Consider the following 20,224-nt stretch of genomic DNA (forward strand, 5'->3'; position numbering starts at 1 on the left):
CAGCTGGAAGACTTGCCAAACTGAACACGCTCCTCTGTGCTTCTCTCTGTTGGTGCACGCTGGTCCCTTAGAGAGCAGTGCCCAGCCTTGGCCTGCATTGTAAACCGCTCTCCTCCCCCATTTCATCCAGTCGTGCTCTGCCCTTTCTGCATCTTGACTACGCATTGCACAGCTTTTCCACCTCCTTATCTGAATGTCGGCATCTTCTCTCTTGTCCTCACTCAGTATTCTTCTCCCTGCCCACGTTGTTGCTGTTTGCGATGATACGTGAATACGTGGTTCTAGCATCTGGATTCAGTCAGCTCGGCCTCCTGGTTCTTACAGTAGAGCATGAATTGCCACATGTAGACCTCCAATGGTTTATAAAATAGTGATGGAGGTATCTTAAATATGAAGTGTGCAGTGGCAGGATGGCTTGAGCAAGGGGGTAACAAGGTCAGAATTTACCTTTCAAGATTACAGGTTCAGTTTAGTGCAGGACTCTGTCCTTGCTGCTCTGCAACAGCCAGCTGCTTCGCTTGGTTGTAGCTGAATTCCTAGCAGACCTCCAGAGGAAGCGTAGCTGGCACTGATTCGATTTCTTCTCAGCAGAGTCAGCACAGACATTTTTCACGAAGAAATATTTCACATGCACCCCAACAAACCAACCTGCTCTCCTCCTGAAGCAAACCTCTAGAAAAGGAGCCTGCTTTTTCAAAAAAAGTAAAGAAATAGAAGTTGTTCATTTCCATGGTCACGCTTAAGATTTTTCCCAGCTTTTGCTTTAGTCAAAGTGCTGGGAAGGATCAGCCTTTAAATGGAGGTTTCTAAGCTCAGTTTATCAGTGCTGGTCTTGATTCAGGAAAAGATTACAGTTGCTTAGTTGGGGCCTGGGTCTCAGATGAAACCATGGCCAGATAAAGGAGATTTAGACACACTTTCTTCCAAATCTGGACTCAATGTTGTTCCTAGATCTCCCTCTCTCATTTGTCTGGTATTGACCAGGCAGCTCCACCAGAAGAAGTGGGAAGTGGGTATTTGCCTCCAAGGGTCAGGTACTTGCTGGTCCTGATTGACACCTCCCTGCTTTCCTCCTTTGCTCCTTGCTTTCTGCTCTATAATCTCTTGGGAGGCCTGCACCGTCTTCTCACCCCTGTCCCAAGTCAGCTGTTCCTAAGAATCCTAGGGAATATTGTGTTTCTCGCATCCCTCCCCTTCTCCTCCCAAAGGTACACCCTTCTGCTTGACAGTTGCCATATGAACAGCAGAAGAGGGTACTCCAGTATTTTTCAATCTGATTTCCTATTATTCAGATGCTCGTTCTTTTTTGTGAGTCCTTTTTTTGTTTTGTTCCATACCGTAGAAAGTACTTTGCATGGCACACTGAAGGCAAGTTTGCAATAATTCTGCACAATAAGGAAAGATTGATTCCCTTCTTGGTATTTGACAAAAGAGGACGCTGAGGCATGGACTGGCTAACTGGGCTGCCCACAGGAGTCCCTGATCTCATTCCTAGGTACAGCAAGCAAGTCTCCTTTCACAGGATTAGTCCATCTAAAGGTATCAACACTTGTTCATGGCCTTTATTTTCTTTTCTGCACTGCATCTCATTTAAACAAGAAGATGGCAAATCATATTTGCACTGGTGTATCAAAGTGAACCTTAGTACGACTCCTTTAAAGTTAACTCTTTGCATTTTCTTATTTAAAAGCTGGTAGTCCTTTTTCTTTGTTGACTAGGGACCATTTTTTCATTGGAGACAGTCCACAGGAATGCGAGTTTTGGCCGATTCCCCACTTTCTGCTAGGCTTTGCGCTGGTGTGAAGTTTCCTCTGTGTTGGGAAGTTACCCAGAGGGACTGCTGCTAAAGGGCTGAAGATTTGGAATCTGTACAGATCCGGTTGGCTCCTGTTTTCCTTAGTGGACATTCACTGCTTTTACAAACAGAACATTAACATTGGAGCATCTTGTTTTGAACTTCTGTCACTCAAGTGCCTCTGGTCAGCAGAGGACAAATAGTGCAGGCTGTAGTCAGAACTCCCTCATTACTTGCTGTAGAATCTGAAATTCTTTATTTTTGTGGGGAACTGCTTGGTAAGACTGTACTAAGAGACTGCAGGATCAATTTGTCAAGATATGATTTATGCTGCCTTCAATTTTAGGTGGCTGTTGACATCCCAGAAGCACAACATAAAATATCAACAAATTATTTGTCTTCAGTCTGGTTTCCAGTCCCTCCAGTTGTTCCTTTCTGCCATTTTGATAGCGCTTGCCACCCTTTCACTAGTGCCATCACTTCTGATTCTGTGGCTACACTGTAGACCAAATCACTGAAATGAAGGACATTAAAAACAACCTTTCAAGTTAACCTTTCTGGGTTATTTTTAACCCAGGTTGCAGACAGAATCCCTCACAAAACACAGCCATGCATGCCTGCACAGACCTTTGTTTTGGGGGGACCCCCGCTGTGGTTTTAACTCTCTGTTTCCCTAAAGGAGCTCAGTCCTTCCCCAGCGCTGGGCGTCCGGGTGAGAGATGAGCCTCCCGCGGCGGCCTCAGCACCTCCTGCGCGCCCAGCACCTGCGAGAAGCCGCCTGTCAGCACTTTGCTCCCTGCACACAATACGCAGTGTGAGCATCTGTGCTTACCGGCAACTTTCTGTAGGTTTTTCTTAAAACATTCCCACGAGCGGTGCGATAGCTTGACACACAGCCATTAACCAGCTTTCCTTGTTCGTGGAGGGTCCGCAGAAGCAGGAGCGCAGAGGTGGATGTAAGGAATGGGGAACTGGGAAACGCCCCATGTCATCTCCTGGCGCCCATACGATGGAGCGGGATTCTGACTTGGGATCAGGCTGAGGAAACCTGCCAGGCGTCGGGCAGGGGCTGCGGGCACCGCGCCCTCCAGGGCTGCTGCCGGCCGGCCGCGGGGAGGAGGGACCCGGCCGCCGGCTCTGCCGCCTCTCGCTGGCTCCCGATCCGTGTCAGCACCGCTGCCCGGCGGCCCGGCCCCCTCCGGGCGGGAGCGAGCCCGGTGCCCCGTCGGGGCGGGAGCGGCCGGCCCCCGTCAGGGCGCGGGCGGGTCGTGTCGCCCCCCGCCATGTCCCTCCCGCCGCGGCCCCGCCGCCCCGTACTTAAGGCGGCAGCCGCGGGCGCTGCTCCTGCTCGCGCCCTGACCGTGTGTCCCCACAGAAGATGGCCCCGACGTGCCTGCGGCCCCTGCTGAGATACCGGTCCTTCGCCATCCTCTTCCTCACGCCGCTGCTGTTGCTGCCGCTGCCGGTCGCCGTGCCGACGCGGGTAAGTGCCTGCGGGGCCCACGCGGGGACCAGAGACCCCCGGCCGGCCCCTGCTGCCCCACGGGAGCCCGCCCTGCGCCCCCCGGGCCGGCCCGTGCTGCCCGGCAGGAGCCGGCCCCCCTGGCCCCCAGGTCTGGGCCCTGCTGCCCAGGAGCCCCTGTGCCAGCCAGCCACACCGGGCCCTGCCAGGCTTGCTGGGCACCCAGCCTGCTCGCCCGCTTCGTGTGGGGCCGTGCCCCAGGCACCCCGTGCAGCACTGGCCACCCCGTGCAGCACTGGCCACCCCGTGCGGCACTGGCCACCCCGTGCGCCCTGGCCACAGCATCTCCTTTGCCACCGGAGCAGTGCCCAGCCCCTGCCAAGGCAGTTCCGCTTCCCCGCCGTGGGCTGAAGCAGATGCCGCCTGCCACCTCGTCCCTGGAGCATTCCTGTGCAGCTCAGTTAGCTCCTCAGTCCCAGATCTGGAACGTGTCTTGCAGGTTTCGCTCCCAAACGATCTCCAGGCACTGGTGCTAGGAGCTGAACTTGCAGAAGGAGCTCTGTGCCAACCCCTGCTCATCCTGAGGGTTGTGCCGCTGCCAGGACCTGCGGCTCCCACGGGCCCAACCCATCTTGTGAATCAGATGCAATTCTTTTTGGGCCAAAGATAAATATATGCATAACTGGCCTGCACGTTTAGAACTGTCTCTTGCATTATCTAGTAATGGTGGCAGCGGACTGAAAGAGAGGACTTCTGGGCTCTCCGGCTCGTTCGGCTGCTGAGGCTCTGAGATACTTTAAGGAGCGTTGCTGAGTGGCGTTCCGCAGCAGCGGTGCAGTCGGAAGCTGTGTGCTGTGTGCTGTGCAGTGATTGCAACAGGGTTTCAAATGCAATATCCTCCAGTTCCCATCCATCTTACTCCAGTGATGGCGACGGCACAACTCCTTTGCTGTCAGTGGAGCATAAAACTGCAATAACCCAGTGAAGAGTTTGGTCTTTAATGTCTTGTAGCCTTCTTGGCAAAATGTCAAAGCCCAGTTTCCAGTATTTTAGGCTGCTAGAGCTTTAGAGTCTATTCTAATGCTAAAAACAGTCTTCTGAGTGAGCTGTATCTGTCAGTGTATTTTAAAGCACAGGCAAACGTCATGCATGTTTATAAACGAAATTGCCAGCCATTCTGGTTTACCTAAGTAATAATCAGCCCTGCTTTCAGCTGAATGCTGGTGCTTTATAGAAAGGGGAATTCCTCACTGCTAGGCACTACTTTGATCAATATTAGGAAAGATAATTTCCCTAAAAAAATAAGTATGTCTTCAGTTTTCCAGGATTTGTAGGAATATTGTGTCATCAGTCTAATCTGGGAAATTACACTATTTCACAATGGGAGGGTAACATTTCCGTCAGTGGCTGGTTTTTCAGCTCTCATTGAGAAGGCAAATAGATCACTGTGTTTCCTGTCAACTCTACAGAAACACCAAAGAAACATTCTGTGACTGTTCCCATAAATCACAGGTAGATATAGGTTAGGTACAGATATATATTTAATTTCAGATCTTTGGTTGTTTGAATTGGCTGTGGTTGTTGGAGTTAATTTATAAGCACGGTTGTATTTTTGAACTTCACATAAATTATTTACTCTCCACTCTACAAAACCAGTGTTTCTTCTGTATTGTGAATTTTATTCAGTTAGGGTTGTTTATCTGTCTTTCATAGTGGCAACAGATTAACCACAGTCACTTCTAGCACTTAGTTACTGTGGTACAGCATAAATTGCATCATGAGCTCACCTCATATTTCTTAAGGGAAGAGACTTAAAGAGGATCTGTCTGATATCTTTTAGTCTCTGAAGAAATATTTTTTTCAAAACTTGTGCTGTAATTAATCTCCTGGAAACCTGAAGAAAAAAAATTCAAATTACTTACAAAGGCTGTTTTCTGGTTCTTAAGCTTCTCGACAAAATGAAGGAAAACACACCCCTATTTATAAATATCACCTTACAGCAATTTTTAAATGTCACTGTAACACCATTTATTTTTGCCATAAAGTCCCATTTGTTGTATTAGAATAAAATCCTATAAACACATACTCTAAATATGAGCAAATTCTGAACTACAGAACACTGACTTAAGCCTTAAAACACTGTTTACTCTTGGCTAATGAATGCTTGCTTCTCCTAACAGTTTTGAAAGTACAAACCAAGGAAGGCTGAGTTACAGTAATGTCTGATCAACAGTATAAAAAGACATGTTGCAACGTTTCTAATCTAGGGAATCCCCTTAGTAGGTAAGCATAGTATGATTTGGGAAAGTAATTAATTACCTCTAATGTGCTTAGTCACAAAAAAAAAAAAAAGGTAAAAGAGTTTTACTTTAAGTGTTACTTTAAAAAGTTAAGAACTTCTAAATTATTCAGCGATATAGTTTCTGGGCTCAGACGTGTTACTGAACACACGCCTAAGGCTTGCGAATTTCAGACGAGCTAATCGTCCACACCGGGAAATTTGGCCATCCACTTAAAAATGATTTACTCAAAATAGAAATGCCGAAATCTACAAGCACTATTAAAAATTCTTGGCTTCTGGATGAGAAATCTGCTTACCTCGACTGCCAAGAGGTAATTGCACACTGCAAACTGTGTACTTACCTAGTTGGGGAAGGTTTGTTTTTCTCACACCCTACATTTTGTGGGGGTGCATTAGAACAAACACTCTGGTCAAAAAGATCTTTTTATGCAAGTGACTTCAGAACAAGGTTTAAAAGTACAAGTTTAAATACTCATGTCTCTGCTACCTATTTCAGCGTAACTTCTTAAGCTACAGGCAATGGAGTGTTTGGGCCCCTTCTAAGAGCTGCCAATGTGTTTCTTACCTTTAAGAATAATTTTCTATGCTTAAACGTTTCTTCCATTATGTTGCAGGAGGCCAAATGTGCATATATCATCATCATCATGGCTGTGTACTGGTGCACTGAAGTGATCCCACTGGCTGTTACCTCCCTCATGCCGGTGGTATTTTTCCCTCTGCTTGGAGTCCAGAGCTCTAAATCCGTAAGGAACTCGCTCAATCCAGATCTGATACAGGGATATCCATTGCTCTGATCCCCAATCAATATTTAGCAAACAAGGCTGATAGGAAAGCGCTCCAGTTCTGTGGTGCTGGTTTTGACGACGTTGAGCTGTGTCAGGGTTCCTGTATGGGAAGATGCTGAACTAAATACACATTTGCCCAAAATGTTAAGGGTCTGGGGCTTGAGGTGGTAGAGGGGAAAGTCCGTTTCTGGGCACGGATCCCACTGGAATGCATCCCACTAGTGCCAGCAGCTTGCGTGTTCATAACCCATCCCATGAGAGAGCAGTGCTGCCATATCCTCTGGGAGATTTCAAAATGCATGGGACAAACTTCTGACAGCGTAGACAGCGTGACGCCAGCAAGTACACTGTGTCCCCTCCAGAGCTCATTCTGGCGGTTTGTGCTCGTGCCTTAGTCCAAGGGAGAGAGCCTGTATTTAGGTACTGTAGCCCCGGGTCACTGCTGGCCAACAAGCTGGTAAGCGCAGGTGTGGTTGCTAAAGGTGCTGAGAAATCCATCATGGAGCTCAGCGTTTCTAGAACCTACACAATACTTGGAGCCCCTAACAACATTTTAGGAAACTGCTGTAATTTTGTACTTTATTAACTCCTGATGATCCAAAAACAAGGTTCGTGATGCACAAAGAGCCCCTGCACTAGGCAGTTCAGCACTTAAACGGGATCAAGGGTTTGGGAAACTGGAGGTAGCTCTGAGGCTGCAACTGCCCCTTCTGCCAGTGTTGGGATGGGGCCTGGTGCAGTAAATGGCTTTGAGAGGACGGAAGGCAAAATGTGCTAGTGAAGCTAGCAAGAGGCAACAGTTGGGCCCCTGACCTACCTTCTCTGTCTTTCAGGTGTGCTTGCAGTACCTAAATGACACAAACATGCTCTTCGTTGGAGGGCTGATTGTTGCAATTTCTGTTGAACAGTGGAATCTTCACAAAAGGATTGCGCTGAGGGTCCTGCTGATTCTTGGGGTGAAACCTGCACTGTAAGAGTATTACATTACTTCTTCCTTGCCTGTGTCAATTTAGCAGAGGCCTAGGGTTGGTGTTTAACAGTCAGCAGAGATGGGAACCTTCAAGGACCTCTTTAGCTGCACTTATACGGCGTTTCCAGAGGTGAAGTCTGGCAGCAGGAACAGTTTGTTTGTCCTTTAGCCAAAACCAGCATCTGGCTCAATTCTAGGTGCTTGCCATTGGGGACAAAATGATGACAGACTTATGCACAGACTAAGGAGCTAAGTGTCTTTCTAGGATTCCTTCAGTGAAGATGGCAGAGCTGTCCTAGACGGGAATCTGGCCCTGTTTTGTATTACTGGCCACTACACACAGCCCTGTCTGGGCTCTACTCTCTAAATTACAGTGACTACAAAGCCTAGCAGCGTTTGTTTTCTTTCCTCCTTTCTCCTCTGCCTGTTTCTCTCTTTTTAGCCTCATGCTGGGATTTATGATGGTCACTGCCTTCCTGTCCATGTGGATAAGTAACACAGCCACCACCGCTATGATGGTTCCCATTGTCCAGGCTGTCCTGGATCAAATGGACAACACAGAGCATGATGTGACCATGATGGAACAAGCAACCGGCCAAACAAATACAGTGATTGAGCTGGAGGAAAAGAATGCATCAGATCCCACTTCAGTGCATGGTAAGGGCCTACTCAGCAGTGAGTTGATTCTCCTGAACTTGCTATGCTCAGAGCTCCCTGACCTAGAAGAAGCTCTCTGTACCTTTTCCAAGGAAAGAGGATGGTAACCTGACTGAAAACCCCTAAATGCATGACATTTAGGTTTTACAAAATGGCTTCCAGTTTTGGTGGGTGCCATTTTGTTATGCTTAGTGCTAGATCCCATGCAGATTGTTATGTTCTTTCCTTCAAGCTGGGATCATCCTCCCATAGTTTCCCTAGACTTAACTGCCTGCTCAGGGAAGTGAAGAGCATATCCTGTGGGAAATATCATCCAACCCCCAGCATCCCACTTTCTAAATCTTGTTATTATCAGTGGGGATTCGGCTTCTAAGCCATGTAGGAACATTCGAAAAATTTTGTGCAAACGCAACCTATTTTGGTTCTAGGGTAATAAATATCTCTTTATTGACCAGATTGTATGTGGAGGTGGGGAGAAGAAGGAGGAATGCTTAAAAAGCTACATGGAAAAGAGGAGCCGGTGTCATTTGACTCACAGTAGACAAACTACTCTTTGGAACACGTTAAAGCGTGATCTTAACCCTGATGATTGACTCCACAAGGTCCTTCTGTCAATGCTGTGGTTCTGCAGTAGGTTTCACTTGATTTGAACCACGTACACAAACTCAGTCCCTCTGATTTCACTGCTCTGCTGTGCTGTTACAGAGCGCTATATTATTAAATACCATTAAAGATCAGAGCTGTGGTGCCTTTCTCTTTCAGAGGAGGAAGGATTGTCTTGGGTATTTTCATGGAGATGTGATTTCACTGAATTAGCAAGTAGATCTGCCACGATTCCCTGTGTGACTGTGTGCAAGAACGAGTGCAAATATTGGTATGCATACCGTGTCCCACATTTCAAGCCTTCTGCCTGGGACACAGCACGCTCATTTTCTGGCTAACATGTCCATGAAGACGTAGTATAGAAGAAGGGTGTTTACGTGTGCCAGACATTGCTCTGTTATGAGATTGACTCATAACTGCCATATTTGTTTGGACCTTGGAGGCATAGTTTAGATACAACCGTCATCTCTGCTTTTGGGTTCCTTCACTTCTTACCTCACTTGTGAAGGGAGAATGCTCTATGACTGTGCAAAGCGCAGGCATCACGTTTATGGCAGGTGTGCAGGCCCACAAGAATGCCGCTGGGTCGCAGAGTGCTCTGTAAAGTTGCTCATTTCTAGCTTCCTAACAGTTGTATTAAAGATAAGTTTTCGTATTTGCAAATGCTCTTTTTAATGTTGATTCTTGACTCCCAAAACCAGACTTCTCCTCTAAGACCAGTAATAATAATTTTGCTGGTTTTCTGTCCACTTAGAAGGATCTGCTTAGCTTTGCTGACTAATTTGTTTTAACGTATAGTGAAGGTAAAAAATGTGTGCAAAAAATACCCTTTTCTATTGTGGAGTTGGTTGTAATTGCCACAGATTCATTGTCCTGCTCCATTGGTCCAGTCAGACTTCAAGATTAGGCTGTTAACCTCAGAGAATAATGGACACAGCAGCAAAATTTCACAGTTGATGTAAACTGACATAACATATTGATCTTAACAGTTATGCCAGGCAAGAATTTGGTTTTGGGTGGGGTTTTTTTCTGCCCATATTCACAGCTGTTAAAGCTAGTTGGGTTCTTATTGTGGTATTGGAATGGTTCCAGTGACTACAACATCTGGCTGGTGGTAAGCCTCTCTGTGAAACAGGGAATTATTGCTGAGAAACTGTGGCACCAATATGGACAAGAGCATCCTTGGATCATGTAGACACAGATTGTCAGCCTCTCTCTTCAGCTCCTCATGGACATGAGTCCAAAGTATTTAGGGACATATCTGTGGTTTTCTGCATTAAAATAAATGGCGTACACAAACGGGAAGCACTGAGCCTGCAGACCCTGTCCTGAACTCTCTGCCTCCCTAACTTTACCTGAGGCAAGTCGTGTTCTTTGTGTCTAGTCATAAGCAATAGACAAGTCTCTGATGACCCCAGATCTTCTGAGGAAAAGAAAATGAGGAAGCGTATATGTAAGGGAATGACTCTTTGTGTATGCTATGCTGCCAGCATTGGAGGAACTGCAACACTCACTGGAACAGGACCAAACATGGTACTGAAAGGCCAGATGAACCAGTAAGTCATTCTCGCTGTTTCTTTTACTTACTATCTTACTGTTTCTGTGACCAGCTGACTAATCTTAGATGACAGTTTCAATTGCAAACTATAAGCAATAACCAGTTGATGAACTGAGAGTGAGGAATGTGTGTGAAGTGATGGGCCTCATTTTTCTGCTTCAGCCTTTTTTAGGCAGCTATGTGCTGGTATTATAGGTCTCCTGAGAAACTTGGAAATACTTGCTGGTAATCGGCAGAGGAATGAATGGGGAGGAAGAAAGAACGTCCTGTCTTGGGATAAATGAGCAGGCATGTTGGAAGTGAAAGGTACCTAGAATGTGTGGGAGATCTTTCAGCAGTGCTTGTCTTACTGAGACCTAAAATATCAACATGAGCTCCTACATGCATTAAGGGAAAATGCAGGGGAAACTGATGATCGCTTAAGTCCTGCTCTGAAATCCAGGCTGCCTTCCTATTGACTTCAGTTAGGCTATGGATGTTGCCTATGATTACTTGCAATGGTTGTCCTAGATTTACATGTATAATTGTCACTAGCACATATTAAAGGGAGAGTAGATTACTAAACGTTTTGACATTCATACAGAAAGCATTTTTTCTTTTCAGGTTATACCCCAACAACAATGATATTGTGAATTTTGCTTCCTGGTTTGGGTTTGCATTCCCAAACATGATTCTGATGTTGGTACTAGCTTGGCTTTGGCTACAGTGCTCCTTCATGGGACTCAAGTGAGTATTTAACTACATGATATTGTGTAAACCCCTCAGCTAATGCAGGTCAGCTTACTGAGAAATCTGGATAAAACAAATGCACTGACAAGTTACTGGTTTTGTATCAGAGAGCAGTTCCATTTCACAGCAGCTTTGGAGATCTGGAAACCTTTGGTGTTCATGGGAGTTGCATTAAGGCAAAAGCTTTACACATTCTTAATGTTCAGACAGAATTGCGTTTTTATTTTTCCATTTCACATCTGTGAATTTCAGCCCTAGGAGAGCTAGCATATCAGTTTTGCTACCCTTGATTCAAAACTGAGCTTTTCATCCCAGGTTGCTCCAAATTGGACAGAGACTTACATCCATTCATAGACCGCATTCTTCTGTGAGAACTGGCATGTCCCCATGAAATACCTTGACACTGTTGTCATTTCTTTGTTCCTGGCCTCTCCTGTAGTCTGTGTCTCTCCCCAGGAGTGACAGCTTCAGAGCGGCAAGCATGTTAAATCCCTCTAGTATGTTAATACTTACAGTATTTTCTTCTCCCTTTTTCTTAAAGCTTTAAAAAAAGCTGGGGCTGTGGGACAGAGAGAACTGCTAAAGAAAAAGCTGCGTACAACGTGCTGAAGGCAGAAATGAAGAAATTAGGCCCTATCTCTTATGCTGAATTCAATGTCCTCCTAATGTTTGTTTTGCTGGTTCTCTTGTGGTTTTCCAGACACCCAGGCTTTGTAAAAGGCTGGGCCACCATGCTCTTCCCAGAAGGAGAAAAGTAAGTTTTTAGGGTTTTTTTCATCCTGTACCCTCTTGGTTGTGAATCAGATTCCCTTGCTCTTACATTCCATTTTGAGCGTGGGGTCATTCGTTCCTACCTTATCTGAATTCACGTTTGCTGGGCTTGATCCTATCACTTGTGCGTGGGGTCACCAATTGATCTATTGTTTGACAGTTTGTACTGCAATGAGGGCTGGAGACTGGGACGTGGAGCAAGCTGAACCTCCTAAAGGAAGAGCAAATTCTGTAATGCTGGTCTCAGTCACACTGATGCACACATTAGTATTTTTTTTGTATTAGCTCAAATCAGTTGCGGTGTCATTTGAATATTTGGTAATATCACCTCTAAACAATAGCTTAGAACTCACTGGGAAATGGATTTGGTGCTTTGAATGGTTTCTTCGCATAATGTCTGTGGCATATTAAGGACGTAAAATGCACGATGGGACTATCATTCAGGCCATTTCTTTACACATCTTTCTTTGAGATACAGCTGTTGAATCTTGGCCTCACGACAGAGAAAGTACCCTGCTCCCAGGAGCCGTTGTCATCTGTGACTCTGGTTATTCACATCTATTGTAGCTAGTTTCTTTTATTACTGTGTTTGTGTTGTGGCAGGTCTGAGAGACCTCCATCATGAACTAACGACCCATTGTGCTAATGTACAAGCCCCAAAGAGGGTGACAAAGAGCAGTGACTGCAATGCTGGAAGGCAGCCATCTTCTAGGAGAAAGGTGTCAATTTTCTGAGCTATATTCTCTTTTATTCTTTAGGTATATCACTGATTCTGCTCCTGCTGTGTTTATTGCCCTGCTACTGTTTATCCTTCCTGCTAATAAACCCAAATTCATAGGCTGGACTCCAAGCATGTCTGACCCTGAACAGACTGAAGAAGGTATTTAAAAGAGGAATTGTAATGTTGTAAAACAGTTGGCCAGCTCCAGCTAACATGGCAGAAACATATACTGGATTTGCATGCAGTTCTTCAGGGTAGCTCACCTTCCTCACTTCTTGGGCAGGGCTGGGGCATGGTCCCGGCTCAGGTGTACTACCCTCACCCTGTGCAGGTTTCTCAGTAATATGCATCTGCCTGTTGAGTCTTTCCCTAGTGTCTTATAGAACAGGAGACAAAATGTCTTCGCTCTCCTAAAACATGTTCTGCTTTTCATTTCTCACTTCAGATATAAAAAAGCCATTTTTATCAGCCCCGCTGCTAGACTGGAATGTGGTTCAGAGGAAGATGCCCTGGAGCATTGTGCTGCTGCTGGGAGGAGGTTTTGCTTTGGCTGATGCAAGCGCAGTATGTCCTGACATCTGTTTTTCTCTGACTCAAAGGCGAACTTCCCTGGTTTGTTATCTAGTCCCGTATTACTGGGCATGCACCCAAAGCCAAACCCAGTAGAGATGTTCAGATCTGGAGGCAGATCCAAATTAGCAAAAATTGGGAGGAGAGGTGAATGTTTGTGCCTGTTTTTCAGGAATTTGTGTGCTCTGACCAAGTTTCTTCAATTTATCTTACCTTTTGGAGGCTGCCGAGTAGTTTGGGATCTTCACGGGCTGGACGGACCAGAAAAGCATTCCTTCTTATTTCTGTTATCATCCCGATCCCAGCCCTGGCTAGAAAAGTAGAAGTGTAGATCATAGAATCATAGAACCATAGAACAGTTTGGGTTGGAAGGGACCTTAAAGATCATCTGGTTCCAACCCCCCTGCCATGGGCAGGGACACCCTCCACAACACTTGTAGATAATACTCGTAACATTTTCAGAACCATTTGAGATTTGTTTAAAGGATATACATCTTCAGATTTAAGCCAAACCACTACTGAAGTGGTCAGGAAGAAAATCATTGTGGTAGGTATCTTCCACAATTGTGTGCAGTGGGGTTTCTTGAACTTCTTGTCAGTGGCTGTTGCCAGGCAATATGCATTCCATAAGCCCATGGTTTCATCCTGCGTTCATAAATTTACAGAAAAGGCAGCTGAATTCCCAAAACAGGAATCTTGAGGTGAACCATATTGTTTCCTTCATCACTGCTAAGATGCATCTAAATCAAAGCAAGCCTTAGCTATCAACTGTGCCATGCTTTGGGGAAATTCATATTCAGATCTCAATTTTGTGGCTAGGTAGTTTTAAACCATGGGGCAAATTAAAGCTCTAGTGCCTTACATTCATCTATATACATCATCCATACATTATTAAAGCTCCAGAGCATTAGGCACTGTCAAGTCAAAGGTTTTGTAAGCTGAGTCAATCACTGCCTATGTTGCTACAACAGAGCATTCATACAGCATCAGTATCTTCAGAAACCTTAGCAAAACATGCCAGGAAACCTCTGAGTGACACATGAAGTATGTGCAATAGTCCCAGCAATAATTGTTTCTGTTTAGCAAAAAACTGTAATTTTGTAACCAAAGCGTGAGCAAGTATTTGGGTTCCAGACAAATCAAGAAAGTGGGACTCGGTATTATGTCTAGTTGGCAAGGAATTTCTTTTAGTGTTTGTGACAGATCATTGTACTTGCCTCGATGGTGTTTATATAATTCAGGAGTCATTTAGCATTATTTGGTAGGAATATTACACTTAACCTGAGTTCCCTGTTCGTGAGCTAGGAGTTCAAAGCCTCACTGAAAAACACTTTTTTTTTTCTTCTCAGAATTCTGGGCTCTCAGCTTGGCTGGGTCATCAAATGACTCCACTAGGATCTATCCCACCGTGGGCCATTGCAACAGTGCTTTCGCTTATTATAGCTGTCTTCACTGAATGCACCAGTAACGTGGCCACAGCCACCCTCTTCCTGCCTGTCTTTTCATCCATGGTAAGATTACTTCCACCCTGTTATCCTATCAGCTGGGAGATCAGAGTTGAACCGGCAGTCTCTAGTGGCAAAGCAATATCATATTTATTGTCTTGAATGTTGCTCCAATGTTAATCTGAAAGCCAGTAATGAAACAGTCCATCTGACAGTATACCATAGTGGATGGTGATTTTAGATGGTGTTCGCTGCCACGTTTATAGCATCATATGCAGCTAGAAAGTGGGAAAGCAAACTTTCTCCAATCAATCAGCCCTACCTATGTGCCTGAACCCTGAGAATAAGCTGCTTGGGGGAAGAAGCTAATTCAGGGTGCCTGTCCCATGGCACCCTCACTGACAAGGAAGGCAGTTCAAGGCTTCTGTAAGGTGTGTCCCTTGGCCCTGGGGAAAGTGAAGTGAGAGTCACTTTTTTAATACAGATCAACAAACATAAGTTACTTCTGGTCATTTTGTATTTGACCCACCAATTCAGAACTGGAAAAACACACACAACAGCCAAACCAAAACAAAATCCAGCACTTTCTATTCATCCCTTTGAATGGTTCCTTCGTCTTCATGGGTTTATGCTAGAATACAGAAAGTGGTAGGCCTGATTATTAGAAATGTGTCATTTTTCATAGGAAGCCAGAACAATTTTAAAACTTACGGAGGAACACCTGGTAAGTTTTGCTGCCTTTTCTGAGCAGAATTGAAATTGTAGCGTAAAGGAAAAAATAGGTTACTTTTTGTTCTTTAATTTGGAAAGTACAGCTGCTTTATTCTAGACCATTTCATCAAAGTAAAAGTATCCCAATCAAGGTGCTGAGCTATTAGTGACTTAAATTGGCACTTAAGTTCTGAGTCCCACAGAGTTTATGTAATCTCTAGAGTTACTCCACATGGCTAGTAATTATATTCCCATCCCTGTGTTACCCTGGCAAAAGTGTGGTCCAAGGTCAAAGAAAAGATTGTTGGATAAATTTGACCAGAACTCCAAATTATACCATAGAGCAAAACAAACAACAAGAAAGAATCAAGCGTTGTTTTGAAGTATTGTGGGACAGGAAACGAGAGCAAAGTTATCTTTAAGCATGTGTGGATTTCAGAATAAACTGCTTGTAAATCACTCTGGTGATAAAATGCCAGGGAACGAAATGAGCCTGTGTGTCTCAATGGTCTGGGAAATGTTCTTTGTGCTTCTCTTTTGGAACACCTCCAGTGTGATCTTCTCTCCATTTCATTGCAGGCTGCATCTGTCAAGATCCATCCTTTGTATGTTATGCTGCCTGGTACTCTCAGTGCCTCCTTTGCCTTCATGCTACCTGTTGCAACACCGCCAAATGCGATAGTGTTTTCCTACGGCCACATCCGTGTTTTGGATATGGTAAGATGATAATTGCGTGGTCTCTTAGCTGAAGCTCTCCCTTGCCTTTATCCTGAAATATGCTGAGAGTTTGATTTTCTTAGCCGAGTATTTCCAAAGTACCAGGAAGCTCTTATGGGCTGTAACTACCACCCTATGCCCCTCTCTTACGCGGTGTTAATATCACAGTGAAGATTTGCATCTCTGAAGTAACAGTACCTTTCTCACAGGCTTTGGCAGACATACAGCCCAGCCCAATTGAAATTCAAAACTGACAAGTCATAAGTCGCTTAAACACTGAAGGGTTAAAATGCAGTCAGTGCTTTCCAGTCTTCTGGGGCTTTGGCGAGTGTAGCTGAAGCCTTGTTTCCGCCGGAGCTGAAAGCAGAAGGTAACAATCAGTTGCCCTCGGCTCTGGTCCTCTGATTGCCTGCCAGACCACGCAGTGCCAGGTTCTGTGCCGAACACCCAAACATTATCGGTTTTCTAACTGGAGACTTGAAGGGGGCAGAAGCTGCTCTTTAACTAATAAGAGCAACTTGTTGTACATGCCTTAAAGCTCCTAGACTAGTTATATAGCAAATTGTTCAAAGGCTTTGCACAGTGTGTTCCCTGGTATCTCCACCTAAGCAGGAACCTAGGGCAGCGGGCACAATGGCTATTTCTGTGATTTATTTGATCATGTGTCTTTCTTGTGTATGTACAAACAGGCCTTGCTGCAACTTGCTCTGCTGGTGTTTGGTTATTGTTGTTGGTTTGGACTTTTGTCCTCACAGGTTAGATCTGGAATAGTGATGAACATCATTGGAGTCTTCTGTGTCACACTGGCCATCAACACATGGGGAAGACCTATGTTTGAGCTGGACACATTCCCAGCCTGGGCAAACAGCACAACTAACCAGTGAACAGTGAAGACTTCACGTGTTAAACAAGGAAAGGACCCTTAATACTACTCCCTATTGCCCGAAGCCCTGTATAGAGTCTCATCACCACTTCAGATCGAGCGTCAAGCGTTTGCTACCTTCTGGGAGTCACACATCAGTTCAGGCAGGAACCAACTCAAATTTATTCCAGTCGCGCTGGAGCCAAAAGCGCTGTTTAATTACACAACCCTAAGGATCATGCGTCTGGATCATAACTATGATCAAGTGATCCGTCGTACCTCCAATCAAGGTCGAGATTTACAATTTATCGTACTTTTAAATAAAGAGAGGGCAGGCTATTGTATCAAGTGGTTTGAACTATCGTATCACTGGTACGTACTTGTACATCCTTAGCATTGAACGCTGCACTCAGGCAGGGGCTGAAAATTCATTAACTATTACTTGTATCCACAAGCCAGCAGCTGTACGGAGAAATCCCTGCTGTCACTTGCCTAGTGAAAGAAGGGGTATGGTACGGTATGGTATGGTATGGTATGGTATGTTACATTATGTTTTAATCGGGCCTCAGCCACGTGGTGGAATCCTTCCAAGTCAACATCCAACACATTTTCCATTGCCTTGTTTTCACTCCCAAATCTCACGGCATTTAGACACCCTTATTGAGGGTTGAGATAACGTAATTCCATGCTGGTCATGATTCAGCTGATGTCTTGGGCAGCGATGAGTGAAGGCTGGCTTTGTGTTTCTTGCACTGTGGCACTGGCAGGGCCAGGAGCCTTTCCCTCTCTCGGCCACGGGATGTGGTTTCACATGCCAACCAGTGTTTTGTTAGTGCCAGCCTGGAAATGACCGGTGGCCTATTGGACTTCACACCGATTGTGAAAGTTCCTGGATTAGCCCCTGATGTGCCTTATTAATTAACTCTGGAATTTTGGAGTGGAGACAAGGCATGAGAAAGGCTCTAATTGAAGGCCTTGTAAAAATTTAGGGTCCCAGATATGAGGGCTTGCGCTGGCTGACAGCAATGGGAGTTGTCTTGTGTACTTTGGAATTCAGGTCCCATGAAAAAAGTGGTTTGTAGCATCTGTTTATGTCATTTCTGAAGCAGAAGTAGTCTACAGAATGGTGTTGGACTGGGATATTCTGTCAGTGGTACATGGATGCTTTTCATTCGGCCCTGGAGATGCAGTCGGGTGGGACAGTGTGTTACAGTGCAGAGATCTGTGGGCATGACCTGAGTTCTGCTCCCAGACTTGCTGTGCAGCCTCACGCACGTCAGTTCACCTCTTTTTGCCTCAGTTTCCCCTCCTGAAGAAGATGTCATGGTACCTATCTACCTCACAAGGGTGTTGTGAGGGCATAAGGGTCAAATTCTGCGTCCATGGTGATTCCCCACCTCATGATAAGGGGTGCAAGGTAGAAGTTATAGAATCATAGAATCAGAGAATGCTGGCCAGAGAATGCTGGCCAGAAGATCTGTCCTCTAGTATAGTAGTGTGTGTAGGATATTTAATAGTTTTGTTATTAACGTGAATGTTCTTTATAGAACTGGAAAAATATTCACATTTTTGCCTTTAAAAGTGAGGAGAGTATTTATCCACAAAATGACCAGGTGCTTTTCTGAGCAGAAGACTACTTCAAGAATGATTTGATTTTCGTGCCTTTATCTTCTGTGCTCTTTCAAGGTGCTGGGCACCATAAACCCTCCACTGACTGTTGTTCCCGGGTGCCTCCAACGGCACCCCGTCAACCCAGCTGGCTGCGCGCGGTGCAGCCTCACACCGCTTCCGTGGAATGGTGGAGCACGTGGATAAACACCGTTCCACCTGCAGAGCCTGTCCAAGGAAGATGCCCGTTCGAGTGCCAAGAGGTGGTTAGTCACAGACATTTGTCACCACCTGAAGCTTATCACAGTATTTGAAGAAATTGAAACCAGGAACAGTTAAGCACCTTCTGTGCTTTGGCAGTCACCACTTAATGCTGATTTGCATCTGTAAGTATCTAAACGCATTTGGGAAAGAGACTTTTTCTGCCTTCTGATGGACTTCACAGTATGAGGACATTTCACCACTGCCAGGTCCTTCGTGGTGCTTGCTCTTCACTGTTGCAAGTAACATACGGCGGAGCTTGCACGGGCGGGTAACACGGAGCTCGCCTGTCTCAATTCGTGCAGATCACAACTCCGCTAAAACTGGTTTCAGCTAAAAGCCGTAGGACAGACACTTCCCTGTCCCGCCTGCAGAAGGGAATGTTCTGGAAAAGTGCCCTCGTCTCAGCTAGGAAAGAGCTTCCCTCTGTTGCTGTGCGAGTAGAAAACAAATGTCATCTTCACCGATGGTCGCACAGGGTGATTTACTGCCAGGCGTGCCGGGCAGGGGGAGCGTGGCATGGGGTAAGAAAGAATCTGGTTTTGTTATAACTGTGGTGTATTTGATGCGTCACCTCTCTGTCCTGTTAATAGCAAATGTTTCTTTCTGAGAAACTTCTATGACGTCCTGTGATTGATTTGTATTTAATTTAAATGGGTGAGTTGCAGAATTAGAGCCTGGCAAATAAAAAATTCCTAGAAGTGTCTCCTCTCTGGCGTGGATTGTTTTCTGTGTAGCACAGTGGACCACTTGTTTCTCCATGAGCTTCCCCTGGAGCCCGGTACACAGCCCAGGAGGGTACACACCATAGAGAATCAGTGCGAAGCAGAGATTTGGATACTGCTTTAAGTACCTGCAGACCTACACATCAGTGGTTCCTCCTCTCCCCTCAGCTAAGTGATAGCACAAGTTTCCCTCTTTGAAAACGCTCAGGTGGGACCAGACCAGGTGGCATACCCTACAAGCTGTCTCATTCATTTCAGAGTAAAAGATTCTAAGAATCTAAGAAACGCAACTAGTTTTTGAGATTAATCTTGTACAAACTCTCCAGTATAACGGGCACAAACAGGCTTTTCTTCAGCGTCAAGCGTGCATGTCGTCCTGTTCCAGTGCCCTAAGTAAATACATGTTATTTACAATGGGTAACGCAAGGACGATTGCTGTGTCACTGGAGCTGGGTCACATCCCCTTCCAGCACCGCAGAAGTATCGTGATAGATACTTATCTTGCATGGCATTTATTTTTCTTCTCATCAAAGGGTTTTTGGTTTAGGTGCAAAAGTTGTGATGGTCCTAAGGCAGTGGCAGAGGGGAATCCCTCTGAGCCCCGCTCCACAGCATGCCCCAGCAGAGCCAGCAGAGAACACGGGAGGATCTTCAGCGTGGACTTTGTCGGGACGGGTTTGGCCAGCCAGACTGAAGTAGCAGATGGTTCCTGCTTTATCACATGTGGGCAGGGATTCCTGGTGGCTAATGGGTGGCTAATGGGTGGCTAATGGGTATGTCAGCTGTCCCACTGGCCTAACAGCAAACAGTGCTGCCTGTAAGGAGCTAAATTAATGCTTTCCTGTGTTCTGTTCACTCTCTACAGAATGTCCCTGACTTTTCCTTTCTTCTCCCAGAATACCAAGTTGCTAATACTGTTTCTGCAAATGTTGACTATCTCAAACCTGAAGAATCGTGATACGGGCTGCTGTT

The 20,224-nt window shown here is 45.5% G+C and overlaps 1 protein-coding gene across 2 annotated transcripts; it reads left to right on the top strand.

Annotated features, from left to right (window-relative positions):
• Positions 1 to 1,727: 1,727 nt before the first annotated feature.
• Positions 1,728 to 16,680, top strand: SLC13A5 (solute carrier family 13 member 5; the record flags this gene model as incomplete). Of its 2 annotated transcripts, XM_082328499.1 has the most annotated exons (13): positions 1,728 to 1,823; positions 3,171 to 3,278; positions 6,174 to 6,302; positions 7,178 to 7,314; positions 7,757 to 7,971; positions 9,959 to 10,130; positions 10,736 to 10,858; positions 11,403 to 11,615; positions 12,391 to 12,512; positions 12,799 to 12,917; positions 14,273 to 14,434; positions 15,659 to 15,796; positions 16,552 to 16,680. In XM_082328499.1, 13 exons carry the CDS (start codon positions 1,752 to 1,754, stop codon positions 16,678 to 16,680), a joined length of 1,839 nt encoding a protein of 612 aa, XP_082184625.1. The 2 variants fall into 2 exon arrangements, with proteins under 2 accessions (XP_082184625.1, XP_082184624.1); XM_082328498.1 differs by lacking the exon at positions 1,728 to 1,823 and having other exon boundaries at positions 3,174 to 3,278.
• Positions 16,681 to 20,224: the final 3,544 nt, after the last annotated feature.

This window comes from Platalea leucorodia (genome assembly GCF_965183815.1).
Source record: "Platalea leucorodia genome assembly, chromosome: 16".
Classification (NCBI taxonomy): domain Eukaryota; kingdom Metazoa; phylum Chordata; class Aves; order Pelecaniformes; family Threskiornithidae; genus Platalea; species Platalea leucorodia.